This window comes from Haliotis asinina, chromosome 1 (assembly GCF_037392515.1).
Source record: "Haliotis asinina isolate JCU_RB_2024 chromosome 1, JCU_Hal_asi_v2, whole genome shotgun sequence".
NCBI classification, from domain to species: domain Eukaryota; kingdom Metazoa; phylum Mollusca; class Gastropoda; order Lepetellida; family Haliotidae; genus Haliotis; species Haliotis asinina.
In genome coordinates, this window is record NC_090280.1 from 70,581,942 (window position 1) to 70,602,117 (window position 20,176).

Here is a 20,176-nt window from a genome sequence, read left to right on the forward strand (position 1 = left end):
ATGCTGTACATAGCAAAAGGCACCACTATAGGTTCTGATTGATATATCTACCAAGTTTTTGCAGAAAAATATTAAACAGTTTTTGAGTTCTGCTCCGGAAATGAAACACACCTCTCCCTTTTGAGACTAGGTCCGAAACATTTCCATGGAAAACGAGAAAATAATAAATCACAAAAACCTGTACATAGCAAAAGGCACCACTTTAGGTTCTGACTGATATATCTACCAAGTTTTGTGGAAAAATATTGAACGTTTTTTGAGTTCTGTGAGTGAGTGAGTGAGTGAGTGAGTGAGTGTGAGTTTTACGCCACAGTATTCCAGCTATATGGCTGCAGTCTGTAAATAATCGAGTCTGGACCAGTCAATCCAGTGATCAACCGCATGAGCATCGATCTGCACAACTGGGAACCGATAACGTGTTAACAAGTCAGCGAGCCTGACCACCTAATCCCGCAGCCCGCAGCGCTTGGGTAACAAAGAAACCTCGAGGGTACATGATGTTACTGCGACAAGAACTTGTGGTACAGAGAACTTGACAGCCAATCAAGAACGATTCCACGGAGGACTAATTTGTCTAGGATAAATAGCCATGGACTAATCTTGAAAGGTTGAAGTGACAAGACTGGCTTCTAACCTAGTCTGAGAAACTCCAATTCCTGTACTAAATATGCAGAAAAGAGATCAAGAATCCCTCTGCCGACACAACAGCATGCAAAGGAGACCCATTTATCCTCATACTGAACGTATGTCAAATCCCTGTGTGAAGCCAGAATTGTGTCAGCAACAATTCTCCTCTCCTGCACTGTGATCAACATCAATTTGGTGAACACCACTGGCACTGTGGAAATGAGAGGAATGTTATTATTTGTGCAAGAGTGACCATGGTAAGCCAGGCAGGGTTCCCTTTTCCCTCGAAAAGGCTGTCCTGCTATGGCATCAAACCTTCTGGCATTGTATTCCATTTAACAGCCTAGCTGGTCAGTGCCAAAGGGTAAGAAATGTCAAGAACTGATGGCCGATGGCGAGGACAGCAGGGTTCCAGAAAGACTTAATGGCCTCATGCCCAATGAGATTAACTTGATACGCATATATGAAACATAAAACTATGAAACATATTTTCTAAAAATTAAAACTTCAGCAAGGCAATGTCAGCATTATGCAAGTGTACAACCCTGGCCTTGCACATCATGATGTCAAGGTAGTGTGGGAGGGGGTCAACCCACCATGCCTAAAATATGAAATATTTTTAAAATTGAAAAATAAATAACCATAAATTGTATGTACATATACTTATCACATCTCATGCATTGTACCATCCTCAGCATCTCCTGGGTAATACGTTATGATAAGTCACCACTACACCCTGGACGCATCTACCGCTCGGCCCTATAATTTTATTACTTCCCCTTGCTGGCTCTGAATTCTCACAGTAGCCAATCAGCTAAGCTGCCATTACAACCAAGCTTGCCAGTGTCAACAAAGATAGCGGTCACAACTGAGAAGGTTTGTTCACAGTGAGACACAGATTTGGGGGAAATGATACAGACAAATTGACATGTGGAAACTTTAACATGATATACGCAAGAACTATTCTGCCTCTTTCAGAGAACCTCCTCATGGTTTGTGATGCCAAGTTTAATCGATTTGATTAGAATCAGAAGATGACATATCCCCACCGGCCCCCACATATTTGAAAGGACAAATCATCTGACAGTTACTTGATGATTTTTTAGACTAAGTTTGAATCGTTTCCATGGAAATCATGAAAAATATAAGTGCCATATTTCTGTAAACAGCAAAAGGCACCACTTCAAGATCTGTCTCATATATCTGCCAAGATCTGTTGAAAGATAAGAAGTGTTTTTTGAGTTGTGCTCCAGAAATGAAGCCCATCCATCCATTTTGAGAGTAAGTCCAAATTGTTTCCATGGAAACCAGGAAAAATAAAAAAGCCAAAACTTTGTAAATAGCAAAAGGCACAACTTTGGGGTCTGCCTCACGTCTGCCAAGTTTTCCTGACAGATATTCAGATGTTTTTGAGTTCTGTTCCGGAAACGAAACACACCTGTCAATTTGAGACTAAGTCTGAAACGTTTCTATGGAAACCAAGAAAATAATAAATGACAAAAACCTGTACACAGCAAAAGGCACCACTTTCTGGTCTGCCACACATATCTACCAAGTTTTGCAGAAAAATATTTAATGGTTTTTGAGTTCTGCTCTGGAAATGAAGCCCATACCTCCATTTTGAGACTAAGTCTGAAATGTTTCCATAGAAACCAAGAAAATCATAAATCACAAATACATGTAAATAGTAAAAGGCACCACCACTTTAGGTTCTCATTGATATATCTACCAAGTTTTGTAGAAAAATATTTAGTTCTGCTCCGGAAAAGAAGCCCATCCCACCATTAGACAGACTGACACCAAAATGTTCCATGGAAAAACCAAAAAATTAAAATGCCAAAAATCTGTAAATAGCAAAAGGCACAACCATAGGTTAAGGTTATTATATATATCAAGTTTGGTCAAAAGATATTGAACAGTTTCTGAGTTATGCTCCAGAAACAAAATGATTATGGACAGACGGACAGACAAGGCATCGACTTTATCCCCCCGCATTACATGCTTGAATTACTTGAATTACAGAAAAGATTTTCGAAATTTGTGCCGTAGTAAACAGCAGTTGAACAAAAAACAGTTGGTTCAGGACATTAAATCAGCTGGTGCTGAAAAGGACTGCAAACAGTTCTGGTGCAAACTTAAGTCTTTGATGCGTGTCAAGGATAAGGATGCATCCATTGCACTTGATATTTGGTTTGAATATTTTAAGAATTTATCCTGATACTGATACTTCCGAAAACCACTCTTCGTTTGATAAATCTGTTGTAAATTTTATAACAAATCATGATATTGAGAGCTGCTGTAGTTGTGATAATTCCTTCTGATCCACTTTCACAAGTTGAGATTATGAAAGCTCGTATATCAGTTAAAAATGCTAGATCTGCCAGCTTAGATGGCATCCCTCCCGAGTTCGTCAAGAAAGCAGTAGCCTTTGTTTTGAAATTCTATTGGATAATGGTGATTGGATAATTGGATAATGATACGGATGTACACATAAACTGCTCAACTCTTAACGCTGCCATAACACAGATGGAAATCTCCGATGTAGTCTCACAACTAAAAAGATACAAAGCATCAGGTGAAGATCTTATAGAAAATGATTACATGATTGACTCCATAGATTTATTTCTCCCATTCTTAGAAAATCTTTTTAATGTTGTATTGGACACAGGAGAAGTTCCAGAATCATGGTCAATTGGAGTCATCAAACCCATCTACAACGGTAAAGGTGACTCATGTGATCCGAGTTCATATAGACCGATTACAATCTTAAGTTGTCTTGGAAAGCTTTTTACTAGCATACTTAACTGTAGATTATCCAGATTCTTAGATACCAATTCTTTATTATCACCTTGTCAAGCCGGATTTCGTAAAGGTTACTCTGCGGTCGACAATAAGATTGTTCTAAACTCAGTCATTGAATTTCTAAAGCATAATAAGTACAAGCTGTACTGTGCTTTCATTGACTTTTCTAAAGCATTCGATAATGTCTGGAGAGTTGGCCTTTGGTCAAAAATGTTATCTTATGGTATTCAGGGAAAGCTTTTTACATTAGTTCAAAATATGTACTCTAACATCAAATCAAGTATAGAGTTTAATTATGAAAAATCGGCATCTTAACCAAGTTTCTCCGGGGTCCGACAGGGAGAAAATCTCTCTCCTTTATTGTTCTCTATTTTCATAAATGATTTAGAATTATGGTTAAAAACATTTGATTGTAATGGCGTTAATATATCTATTAATAACTATGATATGAATGTAATCTACATACAGCTTCTGGTACTTTTATATGCACACGACACCGTACTATTTGCTACCTCAGCAGCATCCCTGCAAAGGTCCCTGGACCAGTTTCATGGGTACTGCCAGATGTGGAGACTGACTGTAAATAGTGATAAAACTAAAGTTGTTATTTTTGGAACTTGGAAGTGTAGAGTAAATAAGCTATCGTTTCATTAAGGCACAAATGAAATTGATATAGTAGATAATTATAACTACCTGGGGTTAAATTTTCACAAAAATAGAAAGGTTTTCTTCGGTATTAATGTACTAGCTACACAGGCCAAAAAATGTATGTTTTTGTTGTTGAAAATGGCAAGAAATAATGACTTACCACTAGACTGTGTGCTTAAAGCGTTTGATATAATGATTTTACCTATCATGTTGTATGGCTCTGAATTTTGGGGCCATGGTAAAATTGATATACTTGAAACCATACATATAAAATTTTTAAAACTGGCCTCGGGTCTCAGAATGTCTACACCAAATTACTTCTTATATGGTGAATTCGGAAGATGTCCTATCAGTATCCATGTATCTAAAAGAATTATTAGTTATTGGCATAAACCTACTACCACCATGTCCCAATCCAAATTATCGCAGGTAATCTATAATCTCATGTCACTAGATAGTGTAGTAACTAATCATTCCCATCCTCGGCTTAAATTTGTTGAAAATATCTTAAACTCATGCGGACTTAGCAATGTGTACATGTTCCCTAGTAATTTTAGTCGAACCTGGTTGTTGAATATGGTAGAATGCAGATTAAGAGATCATTTTCTTCAAGATTGGAGGAATAAAATAGAAATGAGCTCTAAGGGACAATACTATAAATATATTAAAACTCTATCCTCATTTGAAGCCTTTCTATTCTTGCCCAAGCATATCTATGTTCCATTATTAAAATTCAGAACTTCCAATCATTGGCTACCAATTGAAACCGGGCTCTGGAATAAAATTCCAAGAGAAAATAAAACCTGTAAATTTTGTGACTCCCCAGCAATTGCAGATGATTTTCACTACATTTTTCGCTGCCCTGCCTTTAACGAATCTAGACAAAAATTAATACCAACTAAATTATTGAAACACTCAAACATTGTATCGTATAAAATTTTGTTTACTTGTTTAGATTTTACTGTACAAAAAAACTTGAGAATATTATCTCTTCTGCTATAAGAACTGTTAGGAAACAGACATGTCATATCATCAACTGATTTGTTATAATATATTGTCAGACTCTGCCGCCATTTTGACTGTATGTAAAGATTGATGTGTTTACCATGTACTCTCATACCACCATTGGTGGTCTTTGGAGAATAAATGAAGTTGAAGAAGTTGAAGTGTTTTTCCACACATAGTGTTGGAATGGTTGCTTCTATATTTAAAAAGAAGGTGGCTTTGGATCCCAATATTTATTGTGGCATATCTATTCTAAATGTTTCAGGTAAAGTGTTTTCTTCAACTGTGGAAGATAGATTCAGGAAGTAGATTGAAATATATGGTATTATTTATGAATTACTAGCTGGCTTTAAAAGCAATAATTCAACAGTTGATAACATATTTACTTTGCAGACACTATGTCAGAAATATTTAAAGAAACCAAAACATTGTTTTCATGCTGCTTTCATTGACTGCCGCAAAGCTTTTGATTTAGAAAACTGACAAAAGCTTTTACATGTTCTCCATGAAAGGGGTATAGGTGGTAAAATGTTCTTTGTGACATGTATTATAAAGTCAAGGCATGTGTTAAGGTGAAAGAAGGTAGAACAGATATTTTTTTTACATTAGCTGATGTTGGACAGGGATGCATGTTAAGCCCTGTTCTCTTTATCCTCTTTATTAACGAGCTAGTGTGCAGAATTTGAACAGAGTGAGTTGGGGATATTTGTCCAAGAAAACCTGAAGAAAATTTTGTTACTTCTATTTGCTGATGATCTTATGTTGATCGATGATACAGTTTTAGGACTACAAAGGAAATTAGATTTTCTTGAGAAATTATGCATCAAATGGGGCTCTGAAGTAAAATTGGAAAAGTCAAATATAGTAACATTTAGAAATGGTGGCTCACTGAAAAGGTTGGAGTGGTAGTTTTAAGCAGGTACAGAATTGAAGTGTGTCTCATATTATAAATACTTAGGATTCATGATTTCCTCAAGACTGGTTTGGTCCAATCCAACCCTGTCTATTCAGGCTAAAAAGATGTTTCCTGTTTACAAATATTAATGACATCTCTCCCCTCTTTACAACTTCAGTCTGTAATTAAAATTTTTTATTCTAAAATTTATCAAATCATTTTATATGACTCGGAGATATGGGGCCATACATTCAGACAGTCAACAGAAAAAGTTCCAACTGATTTTCTAAAGAAGTGTGTCTCGGTGTCCCCAGAAGGACACCAAGCAATGCAATTCTTGGTGATACAGGCAGAAGATATTTGTGTGTTAGTTATTATAGTCGATGTATTAGATACCAGTGCAGACTTATTTTAATGGAATTGATCAAGGACTAGTTGATGAACAGGATAAACCATGTTGGTTTTCTCACATTCGAATATTGTTGTTAGAAACTGGCTTTTCGTATGTATAGTTTACTCAAGATTGTGGTGGTATTAACATATTCAGGAATTTGTTCTCACAAAGGTGTAGAGACATACAATTTCAAAAACTGTATCTTGGCATTGCAAGATCTCTAGGTCATCATTTTTTAATCATCATAGTGGTTTAAATCTGCTTTAGATATCTAGTTGGAATGTCTTTTCTGGAATTGTTTCCTGAAAAAGACCTGAGGTTCTTGAGAGGCATTTAGAAGTCAGTATTCTAATATACGACAAAATGTTATGGATGTCAACTTCTTTTTTATTGTTTTCATGATGTTTCTGGGCTATTCCTTGCCCCTTCATCAGGTGGATGCTAACTAACAGTTACCATGGTTAAACAGGATCTAAAGTCAGCCCTTTCTAAACACATTGTGAACAATCCATCACACTTCATTGACTGGCAAGCAACAACCATCATAGCATCCAACATCCATGACTGGCGACGACACAAAATCACAGAAGCTATCAACATCAAGAGATTAGTCCCAAAGATGAACAGAGACCAAGGGGTTTACCTACCCAATGCCTGGGTAATCAGTTGGATGCAAGGCTTCACCAATCACCTGCTAATCCACTGTTACAGCTTCATCCCACCCTTAGTATCTCATCCTAGTTTTTGTACATTGTTAGACTATCCACCCCCTACTATTGTACACCAATCAAATACATTGGCTCCTATTGCTTAATACATTGTAACAACACCATACCAGCTTTTGTAAATCTTAATTCTCTTTTCATCAGCTATGTTTTAATTGTACATATATGCTTAAATCATCACTCTGGCTTCATGTACATTACTAGTATATATATCCTGTTCTACTGTTAGTTAGCATCCACCTGAAGACGGGGAAAGGAATAGCCCAGAAATGTTGTGAAAACAATAAAGAAGAAGTTAACATCCATAACATTTTGTCGTATATACAAAAAAGACCTGTCAAGGTCTTATTGTAAGTGTTGCTGTGTATCTCATAAACTGAATGTTCAATTAGACAGGTTCAAATGCTATGATAACCCAAATGCATTATGTACAAAATGTCAACTTGGTTGCACTGAAGACAAATATCATTTTCTACTCATTTGTCCTTATTGTAAGACAAGTGGAGAACTGTTTTGACCTGAATACTATCATACAAATTCTTCCACTTTCAAAATGTATCAACTATTAGCATTTACCGGCACAAAACATTAAATCTCTGTCACTGTATTTGAAAAGAAACTTGCCAATCTGATATCGTTGTAAATAAATGATACAACGATATGTCCATTGTATGTAAATATTTATGATGACTGTTTATATTCATGTAAATGCAACCAATACAACATGCTAATGACTGTTTTTAACCATGTAAATGCAACCAATACAACATGCTAATGACTGTTTTTAACCATGTAAATGCAACCAATACAACATGCTAATGACTGTTTTTAACCATGTAAATGCAACCAATACAACATGCTAATGACTGTTTTTAACCATGTAAATGCAACCAATACAACATGCTAATGACTGTTTTTAACCATGTAAATGCAACCAATACAACATGCTAATGACTGTTTTTAACCATGTAAATGCAACCAATACAACATGCTAATGACTGTTTTTAACCATGTAAATGCAACCAATACAACATGCTAATGACTGTTTTTAACCATGTAAATGCAACCAATACAACATGCTAATGACTGTTTTTAACCATGTGAATGCAACTTGTACAACATGCTGTTGATGGTTTATACCCTCTTTCTGTGTTGTCACACAACCTTATGCACTTAAAAGAACCCACAAATCCGTTGGTATATGACCAGACAGTGGCCACATTAATACGTGCATACACCCAGTTGTGGGTACAGCAACGTGCAGTAAACTTGGACAAAGTACTGTGACTGTGTCCCAGTCCACCCAGCTGTGAATTGGGTACCTAGTTAGGATAAGAGAGCCACAATAAACTCAGTGCACCTAGTGGCAGCAAGTTTTGTACACTAACCACAGGGAGTAGAGACTGATAATATGTGATGCTGAGACGGACATCCAGTGATCGAGGGTAACTAATACCAGCGCTTTGAGCAAGCAATAGTTGCATGGATATGTTCGCTATATAAATATACAATAATAATGTGCACTGTGGGCAAACTGTTTGAATAGAATACAAATAAAACTTGTCATTTGTCACTTGCTTGACAATTATGTAACAAAGGTTAAATATTATTTGCAGGAGTTATTTGAATATGCTAGTTTCTTATTTGTCAAATGATATTTTGGGTTGTTTTCGGAGGAAAATACCTGGAAATTCATGGACTCTTGTTGATGAAAACTGAAATCATAGTCACAATGACCTACTTTAAGGACAATGTCTAAGCCATAGTTTCTTTGTAATGGTGTAGAAAAGTAATAACCATTTTCATATGACTAAGTATTTTCCCCATATTCTAACTGCATACCCTTATTATTAAAAATGAAAACAATGTTCCCTGTAACACTTGATTTCTTCTTTTCAGGAAACTGAATCCAGAGGCTGACTTTAATTTAAAAATAACTTTTAGCCCTCAAACATTGATTTGCCCTCAACATAGAATAGACAACCTAACACAACAGCATCTAACTGCTAACAGATAAGACAAACAAGCCGGAATTTGGTTGCAGTGACATTATATAATTACTTCCTGTTAATGCTACATCTAATAACACCAGGATGACGTAATGGTGACTACTGAAATCTTGTGGTTCTGGAAAGGATGGCAATGTCCTGCTTGATTTATCACCAAGCGGAACTTGTAGCTAAACTATAGGTGACATCACTTCCTGATGCATCTGAGGATCAACTGTTCTATCATGATAGCCAAATAATCTGTATGGGCTGATAGATGGCCACCACCTGCACCTGGAGAAATCATCACAGGAAACTGCTGCATCTTCAACATAAAGTCCTAAGCAGTAGTTCAAGTAGCTGAAGACTGAGAAGTGTTGGCGCTATCAGGTCAGCTTCTTTTCAGGCCTCAGTCTCCTTGTCAGGATGTCCTTTCCCATAGTTTCTCTAGCAGATCCACCCTCTAGAACATCTTTTGTTTGTGTTTAGTCTTGTCCAAACAGACTGGACATTTGAGACACCTGACTCCCCAGGTACTGACTAAATGTCCAAAATATTGCCTGTCTCCAATGTTATCTTAGTAGGAGTGTTAGGGCATGGTTTCATGAGTAATGTTTTTCTTGTCCATTTTTTATAACATGCTCTCAAATGCTTGAGGGTTTGAGAAAACCTACATCTTTGAAAAAGGAACATGGAGTTGCAATGCACTGCAGTCTGATTCTGTGGGAACAGGTTGTTGGTGGTAGGTGAGGATGCAGAAAAAGGTCTACGTCCTTTACATCCACTGATGAAATTAACAGAAACAGATGAATAGGTGAAATAAGATGATGAAAGAATGAATTCTTCAGAAACTTGAGGCTAAAGAACTCAACACATATACTTTGTTAAGAATTGTTGTTTTGTTCAGAACTCGACAATATTCACTGATTTTCATCACTTATTGAAGTCACGACAATAATCTTTACAAAGTTACATATTCGTGTTACAATTCATCAGTTCACGTATAAACAGCACCTTTAAACAGTTTGGAATAATTAGGAAAATTTAGTTGAGAACACTTGCCTGATGTAAGTGACTATACATACACTAGTGAGTATAAACTTCTGAAAGGAAGTTTAAAGTATACTACTGACAAGAAATAAGGGAACTAATGAAATAATAGCGAATTTGAAACTGCTTTAAATATCCACTAAATCAATTTTATGCGTCAAGTTCAATATCTGGTGTGTCCACCATGTTGGGCTACACATTCACGGCACCTTGATGGCATGCTGTTAATCAATTTCCGGATGGTTGCCCGTGGTATTGCCCGCCATTCCTCTTGGAGAGCTGCACCAAGCTGGGCCAGGTTGGCGGGTCCTGGGTTCCTGGCGTACACCCGTCGACCAAGAATGTCCCAGAGATGTTCAATTGGGGACAGGTCTGGGGACTTAGAGGGCCAGTCCAATGTCTGGATACCATCTTGTCGGAGATAAGCGGAGACAATTTGGGCCCGATGTGGTCTGGCATTATCATCTTGGAATACAAAATTTCGGCGATAACTCTAGCCAATGGAGCCACAACAGGACGCAATATTTGGTCAACGTATCGCTGACCAGTCATGGCTCCGTTAATGATGACCAAATCTGATCGTCTGTCATATGTAATCCCACCCCACACCATGACACTAACACCTCCATATCGATCATGGTCAAGAATTACTGCTCTGGCATATCGCTCCCCGCTCCGACGCCAACAACATTTTCTGCCATCTGTGAATCGTAGGCAAAACATGGAACATGGTGTAACACCAGTGGCGCATAGCCCGTCCCTGATGCTGCCTAGCCCATGCCAATCTTTGGCGCTTATGGTGAGCTGAAAGGGTGACACCCTTAAAAGGCTGTCTTGCTTTCAGACGAGCTTGATAGAGTCGGTTTTTAACGGTTGAGGTTGAAATGTCTTCCAGTGAGTGTGCAGAATTCTCCATTGATGGCAGGGGCTGATTTAAACCTATCGCGTAGAGCAATTAACGTAATGAGACGATCCTGTCGTGGCGTCGTTGATTTTGATCTACACTTTTTGATTTACCCATCTGCCGGGCAACTTCACATAATGATGTCCCCCCTCTATCATCCCCACAATTCTCCATTTTGTTGCTTCACCGAGGTACTGCCTCGGAGGCACTTCTGTCAGTAAGTGTCAATCTCTATTGCATTAGTGATTGCGACTTCTCCAGTACATTTACAGGAGTTAACTTCTGTATGCACGTGTAGCACGTGCTGGGCATGCATTATGCAAAATTCCATTGTCATTGGATGTTGCGTTTGGGAGATACGCCACAATAACAGACCCTGTCACAGTCAAAGTCATCGACATTCAATTTCTTGGTTCCCTTATTTTCTGTCGGTAGTATATAAAGGGCTCAGTGCTTGTTCCTTTTTTATTCATTGTTTACATTAATGACATAGCTGATGAATTAGATTGCTTAACATGTTTATTTGCTGATGACTCGTCTTTGGGTTACTCTTCAACAGATAACAGCATTATTGAAATGAATCTAAATACTAATTTAAGTAAGTTAAATACTTGGGGTGAAAGATGGCTAATAAAGTACAATGGAGAAAAGACCGAAGCTGTCCTATTCTCGATAAAAAATGATATCAATATACCACATCTTTACTTTAATGGAGTTAAAATTAAACTTGTTGATAATCACAAACATCTTGGAGTTACTCTTACTCCATGGTCATGTTCAAAATATGATACAAAAGGTTTAAAAAATGGTTAATTCCTTGTGACTTTTGAAATATGTATTGTGTAGGGGTACTGTCAATAAGATCTATACCGTGTTCATTAGGCCGCATCTTAAATATGCATGTGAAGTCTTGGACAGGTGTACTCTCGAACAAATAAATAAGTGAGAACAGATTCAGTTACAATCAGCAAGAATAGTTACTGGTCTACCAACATATACATCTCGAGAAATTCTTTACTTTGAAACTGGATGGGAAACATTACAAGTTCGTTGTAGAAAATGAAGGCTATGTTTGATGTATAAAATTCAACATGAAATGACTCCTTCATATCTAAAAGAACTCCTTCCTTTGAATGTTGGTTCTAAATCTAAGTATAATTTACACAATTCCCTAAATATAGCGATTCTTACTCCAAGACTTAAACATTCAAAAGAATCCTTTTTTCCTTCTACAATATGCTCTTGGAACAATTCATCAACCACAGTTCGTAATTCAAAAAGTGTTTCTAATTCTAAATCATCTATCACTGACAGCCATGAGTATGCACCTCAGTATTATTCATGTGGTAAAAGAAAATTAAATATTATTCATACCAAGTTGCGATATTGTTAGTTGTTTGAACTCTGATTTGTACAGAGTTGGGCTAAAAACTGATCCCATTTGTACATGTGGTGATTTTATTGAGCATTCGTATCACTACCTGTTTGTTCATTGTACAAACAAGAGAGAGTTAACTTCATGTTATCTGATAAGTGCATTTGTTTATCAGCTGGTATTTCAGTTGACCTCAAACTTTTGTTAGAAGAAGTGCTGGCCTATCATCATGCAAAAATACAAATGTATTCAAGTTTGTGCAATCATTCATCATTGAGACAAAATGATTTGTATAGCATTTCTATGTTATTCTGTATAGCTGTATCTCTTTTTCACTTCTACGACCTACTTGCCCACATCTGTCATCTCTAGTTGCAGGAATCTATACTATCTATGTACATACCAAGGAGAGGGTATTCTAAGTTGGAGAACTTGTTCCTTATCTTTTTCTCCGTGAATAAAATATGTTTAAAACAAGGAAGTATATTTACATACCTAAACTGCTGTATGCAAGAGTTTTTGCAACTCGGTCATTCATTTGTGCTGCAATGCTTAGATGTTGTTCTTGGTGCCGAACTGCTTCTTGGTAGTTTCCAAGGGACTCATAGGACAATCCCAAATTCCCATAGGCTCGGCCTGGGCAAAAATGTATATGGTTCATATATTTCTAGAACAAATTCATTGTTGAGAGGAGCCATCGAAAAGTTGATTTGTCTGACAATTTCTGTGTAGTAAATGTTTACAGTTGATAATGGATTTATGACAAGCAGCTTATTAAATTCATTTACTTGATTTCATGTCAAACTAAGAGAATTCACTAAAGACAAGTTAATAAAACAGTTGTGTACAGTTTCATCCCTGTATCTTTAGGCAAGCTTTGAACAAGCAAACATTTATGTCAAGCCTTTCACAGACAAGATATAACCTTGGAATGAGAAACAAAACCATTTCTGAATACCAAAATTACTACCTGACCAATCACTTAGGCATTAGTCATGTTTTTATTGTACTCACATTGACAGGCTGTTTTGTTGCCAGCCTCTGCAATCTGCAGGTCCATCTGATGGTACTTGAGTGCCGATTCATACTCCCCCATTTGCTGGTAAACTCCACCAAGCCCACAAGCAGCATCACCTTCACACTGTTCATCTCCCATTTCTCTTGATATGCTTAGTTGATGTTCTAAACATGAGATTGCCTGTTCAAAATTCCCAAGTAGGCTGTGCAGACAGCCAAGCTCACCATAAGCCGAGGCCTTAGCAACAAGGCTGTTAAGTTCATGAGAAACAACAAGTCGCTTTTCAAAACAAACCAAAGCCTGCTGTAAATTGCCAATAGCTCTGTGTGCATTTCCAAGCCCACGATAAGCTCGGTCTTGTTCATGAAGATTACATGATTGTTGAGCTAGAGCAAGAAACTGCTCATGGCACTTAATGGCCTCTTCAAAGTCTCCGAGTGCCTCATAACAATCACCAAGGTTTCCAAAAGCTTTCCCTTTGTCCCTCAGTGGTATTTCTCCATATAGTTGTTCCAACATTGCTAACTGCTGTTCAAACAAACCAATAGCTTCCTCAAAATGACCCATATTCATTTTTGTGATGCCAAGGTTTCCACAGGCTTGTCCTTCTAACTCAATGTCATGCAAGTCACGACTTCTCTCTAGTTGTTCCTCATAGCATTTGAAAGCACTGAGATAATTTCCCAATGACATGTGCACATTGCCCATGTTACCATGAGCTCTACACTCTCCCTTCAAGTTATTGTTCTCTTGTCTGATATTTAATTCTTGTGTGTGGAAGGCTAAAGCTTTGTCATACTGTCCCAACATACGATGAGCTACACCCAACGAACCATAAGCAGCAGCAAGTAGATCTTGATCTTGGCAGTGTTTGGCAAGTTGCAACTGTTGTTGATACACCTTTATGGCCTCATCTATATCTCCAGTTTTTAACAGGAGATCACCAATATTTCCCAATGCACGGAATTTGCCAGGACTATTTCTTAAAGCATCCATCAAACCCAAACATTTCTTTTGGCACTCTAAGGAGTCATTAAAGTTCTTTAGAGACTTATGAGCAAGACCTAAATTGCAATATGCCCTTGCCAATGACAATCTGTTTTTCATCTCTCTTGCAAGTGACAAATCTTGTTCATAGTAGCGAACAGCTTCCTCATAATTACACAATGAGTAATGAGCATACCCAAGACTAAAACAAGCTTTGCTCTCACCTTCCATATCATGGAGCTCTTGTGAAAGGCTCAAGTTTTGCTCATAAAAGGATACTGCACTTCTGAAATCACCTCGTGCACAATGGAAGTTACCAAGATTACTGAGAGCCCTTGCTTCACTGGACGAATCTTTAAGCTCTCTGGCAATATTCAAGTGAGAGAGGTAATGCTGTAGTGCATTTTCATACAAACCAAGAGCTTGGTAGGCCACAGCAAGATTGCCATTGGTGGATCCTTCTGAGTGCCGATCATTTACTTCTGAGGCAATTTTAAGTTCTAGTTTGTGGTACTTAACAGCCAATTCATGCTGACCTAGTGCACTATATGCATTTCCAATATTGCCATAAGATCTGCCCTGTCCAGCTTTGTCACCAAGAGCTTTGGCAATACGCAAGTTGTTATTATGAAGCTTTAGTGATGCCTCATATTCACCCAGCTGATGATAGATAATACCTAGATTGGAACAAGCTCTGCTCTCTGCAACTCTGTCTCTGGTCTGCAAGGCATTATCAAGTTGCTGCTCATGGAAGCTTTTTGCTTGTGTGGTATTACCCATGCATCGAGATGCATGACCCAGACCAGCAAATGCACGAGCCTGTAGTGCCTTATCTGCGTGCAGTTCAGCAATTTTCAATACACTGTTATGATACAATATTGCTTTTTGAAAGTTTCTGTTGTAATGATAAGCACTTCCAAGGTTGCTGTATGCGCGTGCCTCCTCTACATGACTCTTTAATTCCTTGGCCATTTTCAAGTGCTCCTCATGGCACTCTACTGCGCTGTCAAAGTTGTTCATAGCTAAATAAACTGCACCAACATTACCAATTTCCCTTGCTTCTGCCAGCTTATCACCACTCTGTTTAAGTAGAAGGACACACTGTTTATGACTGTTGAGTGCATTTGGATAGTCCCCAATTGCTGTGTATACATGGCCAAGACTACTGAGTGAGGAGGCTGCAGTATCCCTGTCCTTCAGCTTCATGGCGATGACAAGCTGGTACCTGTGATTTGATAACGCTTCTTTGTAATGACCTTTGGAAAAATATGCAGACCCCAGGTTGCCATATGCACGGCACTCACCATCTTGGTCTCCTGAAAGAAAGATATTCAAAATGAAAGGAATTTCAAATTGAGCCAGAGACACCCTCCAGTTTTCTGTGATAATGTTTCAGGTTAGTTTAAATTAGCTTTTTTGTAAAACACACTCACACACTACGTAACACTTGCATACATTGTGTTTTCATGTCACTGTAACTGGTCTAAGAATATCTGATTCCTTTGTCAAAAGTTTAGGGGAGGACTGTTATGAAAGAAATGAGTCCACCTCATTGTTCAAGATTTCAGAGCCACAATGAATATCATTATAACCAGGTGGTAACAGTTGAAATATACACTAACATAGTGTGTTATACCATTAACATACAGTTATTATAAGGGTAACGCTATTTTCAGGGCATTATCACTTGCATTTACTGCTAACAACACAAGACGAAGATCACTGACACACTTTTTACAAATATGGACACGTCAGAGGACAACATAGATGATGTCACTTTTGAGAGTGTTGACATTGTTTTTAGTGCTCTACAATTTTGACTTCAAGTCGATATTTTCATCACAGTATGTGGTAATTTATGGTACAATTGTTACGGCTGGCACAGATAAGAAAGTGCATAATGGCATATGAACATGTGATGAATGCGAGCCAGAGATATCAACAAGAAGACATTGTCATCAATATCCCCACATTACGTCCAATTTCAGTCTAAGTCACTCTTGTTGCCATGGAAACGCCAAAAAGATTTTATTCAGAATTCCAAAACTATCAACGGGCATGAGTACACCACTAGACCAATCTATGTGTCAAGTTTGGTGAAGAAATATTGAATGGGTTTCAGAGTTCTGCTCCGAAAAAGATAAATTTGCACGGCCGGACGCAACACGTTAATGAACCCAAATTCAAACGAGCTGTAGGTGACTGAACTTCAACAGCTGAGCTACCTATGACGTCACCTAACAATGGGTCTGAGAACGGCCCGTCATCAAGTATTTTGCAGTCATTATCAAGTTACAGTGGCCAACTCATTCCTGATAATCAGACAATCTCCAAAAGATCATTCTGATTCTTGGAACCACTGAATAACATCAATCTTGGAGAATCTGCATTGCGAAGAAGATATAAATATATAATATATGTTAAGATTTTAAAATTTTAAAACTTATCCTATCTCAACAGTCAGATGGTGGGACACAAATACCCTACGTCTTGATAGTATAGTGTGAACAGCTGAACTGTGTGAACAACAGATTAGAGCAATGCTCAAGGACACCTGTTACATATAGCGCACACATATCCTAATAATAATAACAATAACAAGTTATCTTGACCTCCTTGGCTTACTAAGCACAATGTCTCCAACTGAAATGGGTGCTTCAGAGTATTTTGAGCTAGGGGTTCATAGTTTACAAAGGTCAAATGACGCAGCACTAAACTTTGTAGACTAATAGGCCAACTTGAAGGACTGGGACAATTACTGAAGCCGAGGAACCGTCAATACCTTGTAGTGGTAGCCAAGACCAAGCTGATTGCAGCAGGGTAAGTTGCCAAAGTGGAACCCTTCAGCTTCTTAGACCACAAATGCTGATGAAATTCAGTTATGATTTTAGGTAAAATAGAAACGAGAGATGTAATGTCTCTAGACGTGCAATATCCCTTAAAACACTTCCACTTCTCATCATAAACTTTGCATGCGGAAGTCTGGAGAGCAAAAGAGATGGCCATAGCGACTCTCCCAGAATAACCCTTGGTTATTAAGGACTTCAGCAGATGCGCCACCATGCAGAGACAGGGTGCAAAAGCATACATGGCACCAATCCAAGTGAGGGTGTAACACAAGTAGGTTGTCCCATCTGGGAAAAGGAACTGGGTTTAGGTCTGTGAGCTGTGCAAGATCGACAAACCAATTCCTGACCAGCCATAAAGGTGTGACCAAAACCAGTAGAGTCTGTCTGGTCGCCCTCCACTGAAATCGCCAAAGCATGGAGATCCCATGCTACATGATCTGGTGGTATCACTGAGACAAACTTTGGGACCTGATGGTTGAACCATGTAGCGAATAGTTCGAGTTAGGGTCATGATATTGGGAGGACAAGTTCTCAGAAGATCTGAGCGTTTAATTACCACTCCATGTGACATGACTGATCCTACAGACGCAGAAGAACAACTGGTTATCTCTATGCCTAAGTGCAGCCTTCTGTGTAACTATTGAACACGACCCCAGGCAGATCAGCCTGGTGATCAGCCTGGTGATCAGCCTGGTGATCCTGGCAAATAGCCACGGGGCCATAGAAATTCCAAAAGGCAGGACAGTCCATTGATAATGGATCCCTTGGAGCATGAATCTGAGGAATTTCTGCAAATCCAGATGAGTGGGCACATGAAGATTTGCATCTTGGAGGTCTAGGATGACAAGAAAATCTCCTTATTCAAGATGATGCGAAGGACGATAGATATCACAGGGAGGTGAGGTGGGCGCTGGATACAGTTGGCATTTCATGTTGAGAATGTGTCATAGTTTTGTGGAGTGTTTCTTGGGAACCAAAAAGACGGGTCAGGGCACCAGACAGAGAGTCTGGACTGCACCTTTCTCTAGCGTACCTATGGTGGAGCAAAGAAACTGGAGAACTGAACAAACTGTACTGCATGCACTCTCAAGGGCGGGCATCTGTTGACTGCAAGTGGATAGTCTCTGGCATTGAGGTCAAAACTCCCTAATCTACCATCCACTTGGGAGTCATAAATGGTGATGGCTGGTGGCAAGAGTTCCCAGTCATGTCCTTGTTTCAGCAAGACACTGATTGGGGACCCAACTTCCAGCCCCGCCGTGAGATTTGGGAGGATGTCAAGACAAGGTGCCATTGGAGGATCAGCTGCCTCTAGCTCAGGATAAATGGCCACGAAAAAAACTGACACAGTTCTGAATGGCATGAACCGCAGAGCCCTTCCCTGTGTAATGGAAGCTTGCAGATGGTATTTCAAAGTGTTTATAATTCCACCAAAACATGAAAATGAGTGTCCCTGAAACCTGTCATCCCATGACACCAACTATGTTGGCCACAATGTCTAACTGCCATGAGATAACCAAGGAAATGAGACAACTGGTCAAGTATGATCTGAAATTGGTACAAGATATGGGACATACAGTCCCTGGGCAGTGACAGAGTGCTCCACTGATGCCGGAGCCACGTCTCCAACAAGATGATGTAATTGATCAGGGGTAAGGAGCAACGAATAGTTGTGTCCATATGAGACAGTTCTCTACCTTGAACAAAGAAAGCTGAACAAGTCCTCTTCCTGCAAAGTGTTTGGACATCTTCATCCGCCGAAGGGCAGTGGACAATGACTAGAATACATGGGAGTGATCCCCTGCTAGGGAGAATCCGGAGAAGACAGGCCATCCTTAATCCCCTTAAGGCTTTTAAAGGTATGATCCTAGGGTGTAGTTTCTTAGATGAGCAATACAAATGTGCAGGAGACGTTGAACCTGGTGGAACCACAGAACTGGACACCACAAGTAGTCTGAGAGGAAGAACACTGTTGCTGACTTCAAGCAGTAGTAATAGCACTCAACACCACAGACAGATCTGGGGGAGGAGTCCAGGAATTTGGCTCAATCCGAGTAGGGAGACATGATGAGGCAGGAGCCCTGTCACAAGTCATAGCACACTGAAATCTATAATCTTAGCCCTTTTGAATACATCTCCTACATGTAGAACCACATCTGGGTGGGGACAAACCGGGAGAAAAGTCATATGGACACTCGCTGAGGTCACTGGAAGCAAAGAGTGGAAGTATCGAAATGAGAATGATGATCCCTGGATCTTGAACGATAGGCAGCAGACAATCATAAAGGCGATCTAGGCTGACGGGTTGAGTGCACAGAAGAGGAAGTCCCAAGATAATGAGACGTCAAAGTCTGAGGAGGTGACTTTGATCATAGAACTGAATAGAGTTGAATGCGAACAAGTCAAAGAGTGACATCTTGGCAGTAAAGTAGGCCGACCAGGTCTATCCGGTGAACAAATCCAAAGAATGATAGGAGACTGGTCCAAATGACTCATTGAAAGCCACGTCCATGCTGAGGAGGCATGACTGTAGGAACCAACAGATTTTGGTGAAGCATTCAGATGGTCAACAGAAGGGCGTTCCACTGAATACCGCTTGGAAGTGAGCTATGTCGGCCAATTCAGCAAAAGTAGATGTTCTGGCAAAAGTCGAGATGGAGGGGTGCAGACAGGCTAAGTGTGATCTGGTGAATTGTGATTCAACGAACTGCCAAGCTTAAGTGAAGTAGAAGACCAAGGTAGCTGGATGCTAGAGACAATACTGCCAATCGCCGAGTGGGAAGCAAACAGCGAACTAACCACTAACAGGCATTAAGGTGAGGTAGACTGGTTCCAGTCACTGCTGGGTGAACGACAGTGAGAACAGCTATGGCGCATATTCTCTGGGCATAGAGATCAACTGATTCTTG

At 39.1% G+C, this 20,176-nt stretch overlaps 1 protein-coding gene across 1 annotated transcript in view; it reads right to left on the reverse strand.

Annotated features, from left to right (window-relative positions):
• Positions 1-20,176, reverse strand: part of LOC137296373 (tetratricopeptide repeat protein 28-like) — a 197,447-nt gene that overhangs the window by 108,229 nt on the left and 69,042 nt on the right. The window contains exons 5-6 of the mRNA XM_067828159.1: positions 13,428-15,734; positions 12,909-13,049 (exon numbers count right to left, since the gene is read on the reverse strand). Of these exons, the coding sequence (XP_067684260.1) occupies positions 12,909-13,049; positions 13,428-15,734 (2,448 nt within the window). The remainder of the gene's footprint in view (positions 1-12,908; positions 13,050-13,427; positions 15,735-20,176) is intronic.